Source organism: Pinus tabuliformis, chromosome X (assembly GCF_031772625.1).
Source record: "Pinus tabuliformis cultivar Carrire ecotype Pingquan chromosome X, CPIR1, whole genome shotgun sequence".
In the NCBI taxonomy this organism is placed as follows: domain Eukaryota; kingdom Viridiplantae; phylum Streptophyta; class Pinopsida; order Pinales; family Pinaceae; genus Pinus; species Pinus tabuliformis.
In genome coordinates this window covers 209543787-209548009 of record NC_142308.1, presented here as the reverse complement: position 1 = coordinate 209548009, position 4223 = coordinate 209543787, and the positions used below count along the sequence as shown (strand labels likewise).

The window sequence follows — 4223 nt, the reverse complement described above, 5'->3', positions numbered from 1 at the left end:
GGCGTTAATAGAGGTGCCGGAAGCTTCAACAAAGATATTTAGAAGGGTTTTGAATACGGAGGCTTCTTTAACAGAGGGATGCCCGAAGAGCAGAGTGTCATCAACAAATTGTTGATGGGTCTGGGGAGGACGGTCGTGGAGGGATAATCCTTTGAGAGCTTGGGAGGAAACGGCGTATTTCAGGAGCCTACTTAATCCCTCGGCCATTAAAACGAAGAGAAATGGCGAGAGCGGATCCCCTTGCCTTATGCCCCGAGAGGATTTGAAGGGAGGTGAGGGAGATCCGTTCAGTAAGACTGAAAAACTCGGAGAAGTTATGAGGCTCATGATCCATCTGGTCCAGGTTGCATTAAAACCAAAAGCTAAGAGCATTTTATGAATGTAATTCCAGCTAAGTTTGTCGAAGGCTTTAGAGAGGTCGAGCTTGAGAAGCATACCTGGTTTTTTTAGGAGCTTTAGAGAATGTATGACTTCATTTGAGAGAATTATACCATCCATGATTTGCCTTCCCTCGACATACCCTGTTTGCTCTGGAGAGATTAGCATTGGTAGTAGCGGCTTGAGACGGTTTGCAATGACCTTAGAAATGAGTTTGTATATCACATTGCATAACGCTATTGGTCTGTATTTCTCAGGTTTGCTGGAGGCTGCTTCTTTGGGTACCAAGGCTATGAAAGTTGAGTTGAGGGCAGGGAGGACCCAGTGCATGCTTCGGGATTCATCCACTAGATTCCATACTTCAACTTTAATGAGCTCCCAAAATTCATGAAAGAAGTTGGCTGTAAATCCATCTGGCCCTGGTGCCTTGCCATCTTTGAGTTGGGCCATGGCTTCTTCTACTTCCTTCAGTGTAACAGGTTGGAGTAGCTGATTGTTGTGTTCCTCATTGATTATTTTCGGAATGTGCTGCGTGATGGCTCAGATTGCCTCATCCCGATTGACTTCAGGTTCCTTTAAAGTGTCCTTGAAGTAGCCTGTAAATTCTTTTTCCATTTCTTCATGAACCTCTATTCTGTCACCCTGTTGATTATTGACGAAGGTTATTTTGTTGTGCATGCACCTTTGTATGGTAGTTTTGTGAAAGAACTTTGTGTTTTTTTCTCCTTCTTTCAGCCAGCTTATTCGGGATTTTTGTTTCCATAAAATTTCCTCTTGTTGTTGGCGCTCTTCTATCTGACTCCAGAGGCTCTGCTCTTGTTGTATTTGTTCTTCTGTGCGTCCTGCCAGAATGAATTTTTGTTGAAGTTCTTTCATTTGCTGCTCCAGCTTTTGTTTGCTTTCCTGTATATTGCCAAAATGAGTGCGATTCCATCTTTTTAAAGCTTGTTTCAGATGTTTTAACTTTTCTTGAAACTGATACATCTTGGCTCCCGCTGGTGGTGAATATGATGTCCAAGCTTGAGTGACAACATCCTTTAATTTGTTGTTTTTTAGCCAAAAGGCTTCAAAGCGAAAAGGTCGATTGCAGCCATGACCTGGTCTTGACCAATGAAGCAGAATTGGCCAATGATCCAAGCCGCTTTGAGGAGTTATTGAGGTGCTGAAGTCTCCTCCGAGGTGGATCGCATTGTCAGAGATTAGAAAACGATCCAACCTTGAGGCGATATGGTGGGCTCCTTTGCACTTGTTGGACCAAGTAAAAATACCATTGGAGGTAGGAATGTCCATGAGCTGATTGTTCTGAATGAATTGCTTGAAGCCATTGCTGTCGCTGTCGAGCCGTACTCTGCCCCCTTGTTTTTCCTCCATTGATTTTATGATATTGAAATCTCCCCCTCCAATCCACAAGGGGAAGAGTCTATTTGCATTAAGGAGGGATATCGTATCCAGGAGGTCCAATTTTTGCTGAATCGACTGAGGGAAATATACATTGGTGAGGTGCCCATGAATGTTGGTGCCTATGAGATGGAAGGTGGCTTGAATTAGATGGAGAGTGGCATGGAAATTGTCCAACGTAACAATCTGCGGGTTCCATAAAATGGCCAAACCGCCTGACGCCCCTGAAGCGTCGACTGAGATTGACCTACTACCTGCCCAGATTTTGTTGCCGAGTTTGTCTATCATTGTGCTACTGCTTTTTGTTTCTTGGAGAAAGACTACTGCTGGTTGTTCTTGCATAATCAAGTTTTTTATCATTCTGTGTTTAGAGGGACTGTTGAGTCCTCTGACATTCCCGGATATGAGCTTCATGGAGATTGCGTTGAGGGTTTGAAGAACTTTGTCAGCTTGGGAAATAGCCCCGAATCCATAAGTATTTCCCCAACTGTTATTGTTCTCTGAAGGTCTGTTTTTCTGCCTCTTTTCTTTGTTTCTTTAATGATTTTTTTTCCATCCCAATGACTTCCACCTTGAATACCCAGAATTTTATGGTGATGTACTCGCGACAAAACTCCTTCAATTTTGTCTATTTGCCAGGGGGGGATTGATTCATACTCTTTTTGTTTGCATGCTGTCTCCAATTTGGAGATGTCAAGCTTAGAGATGTCAAACTCTTCTAAATTAACATCTACTCTGTCTTCCTCCATAATGATCGGGATGTTTTGCTCCATCTCCTCTGCATTATCATGGAGACTTAAGGCGAGTGCTGCATCAAGATCCATATCTGAAGCTATTTGATTTTCATTCAATTTGGATTTCCCTTTAGAGGGGAAAGGGGGTTCGAGATCTGAGATAGACTTGGTGAGCGCCAATGGGGATGAATCTGCAGGTTTGGAGAAGGCGGGATCCGAGGATGATAAGGAGATGGAGCGGTTGGAGGGGGGCACGATGGGAATCTGATGATCCAGGTTTTCAGAATGGGGTGGATTTGGAGAATCCTGAGAGGCTAGAACAGAGAAACGGTTCTGGAGATTCACCTTGGGTCCTGGATCTGGGATAGCTTGGTTTTTCTTGGCATGCCGGCGACGGGTGGGGACTTTGGTATAACCATCTTGATCCTTAGATGTTTCATTTGAAGGAACAAATGGCTGAACATTTAAGGGGCAGTCACGGAAGAGATGGCCGTGTTCATGACATTTTCTACAGCGAAAGGGGATGTGCTCATAATCTAAGGACTGCTTCCATTCATAGTCATCGTGAAAGAGACTTACCGTGTCTGCAAGCGTCTTGGTTAGGTGCATCTTGACGCATATCCTGGCATAGGAGGTGTATTTGCGAGATTTTGTTTCGGTTGCAACTTTGATAAATGTCCCCAGCTTGTTGCCAATGTCAGCCAGTGTCTCTTCTTTCCAATATTCCACAGGAAGTGAATACATTCTTATCCAAACAGGGGCCCAGCTGAAGTCTTCTTTGTCCAGATTGAATCTTGGCTTCCATTCAGTCAGATACAAACCGGAAGAGTTGAAGAAGTACGGGCCACCTTCAAATACCTTCGTTTTATCTTCGAGACAGTTGAAAATAGCTGTGAAGAAGCCCTTTGGGCCAAGCTGCAACGTCACTTGTCCTTTTGGCTTCCATTTGGAGGCTATCCAGCCTTGTAAGGCTTTCTCTGTGGGCCAAAATCCCAGAAACTTTCCAATGAGGGCGTAGTCCTGCATGTATTGTATTTCGTTGTTGATACGATGGCTTGGCAGATCCACCTTGATTGATTCTGCCGCTTTTGGTATGCAGGTCCTTGAAGTCGCTTTGGTCTTAGATGGTTCCGCATTGGTGTGCTTGTCATTGTTTTCTGTATCCTCTTCATTCTGGGCTGCATGCAGCTTTTCTTTCTGCGTCCTTTGCTGGGTTTCCTCTGTTTCCGGATCTGTGTCTGCAGAGGGCAGGATCACCGGCTTTTTCTTGTTGTCAGTCATGTGCATGTCCTGTGGAGGGGAGGTAGAGCTCTCCCCTCCTGCGTCTGGTACCATGTGCGGCCGTCAATGGAGAGACCTGCAGAAGCGAAGGCAGGTCCGTGTAATGGCGGCTAGGTTTTTGTTTTCCTCTAGCGAATCGCCTCAGAGCGCATCGTTCCTAAAAAATAATATAGAATCCCTCTATTGTTATTTTTGTGGCTTTATATTATTATTGTTAGGTTGGGTGGATTATATTGTGACTCCTTAGACTCCTATATATAGAAAGGAGGTTTTGTCATTTGTATCATCCAATAATTGTTTGCTTATGTAATGTAAAGGAGGTTTCCCCCTCAAAGAGGTTGAATTCTAAGGCGTTGATCTATCTTTCCTTGAGCTGGTTTCATAACATTTGGTATCAGAGCTTTGGATTCTAGGGTTTCGCTGCTCCAAACA

The 4223-nt window shown here is 44.2% G+C and overlaps 1 protein-coding gene across 1 annotated transcript; it reads right to left on the bottom strand.

Annotated features, from left to right (window-relative positions):
- Window positions 1-918: 918 nt before the first annotated feature.
- On the bottom strand, window positions 919-2064 carry LOC149139100 (uncharacterized). The gene is made up of 2 exons (XM_089450597.1): window positions 1179-2064; window positions 919-974 (listed from the first exon to the last, which is right to left on the bottom strand). Exons 1-2 carry the CDS (start codon window positions 2062-2064, stop codon window positions 919-921), a joined length of 942 nt encoding a protein of 313 aa, XP_089306723.1.
- Window positions 2065-4223: the final 2159 nt, after the last annotated feature.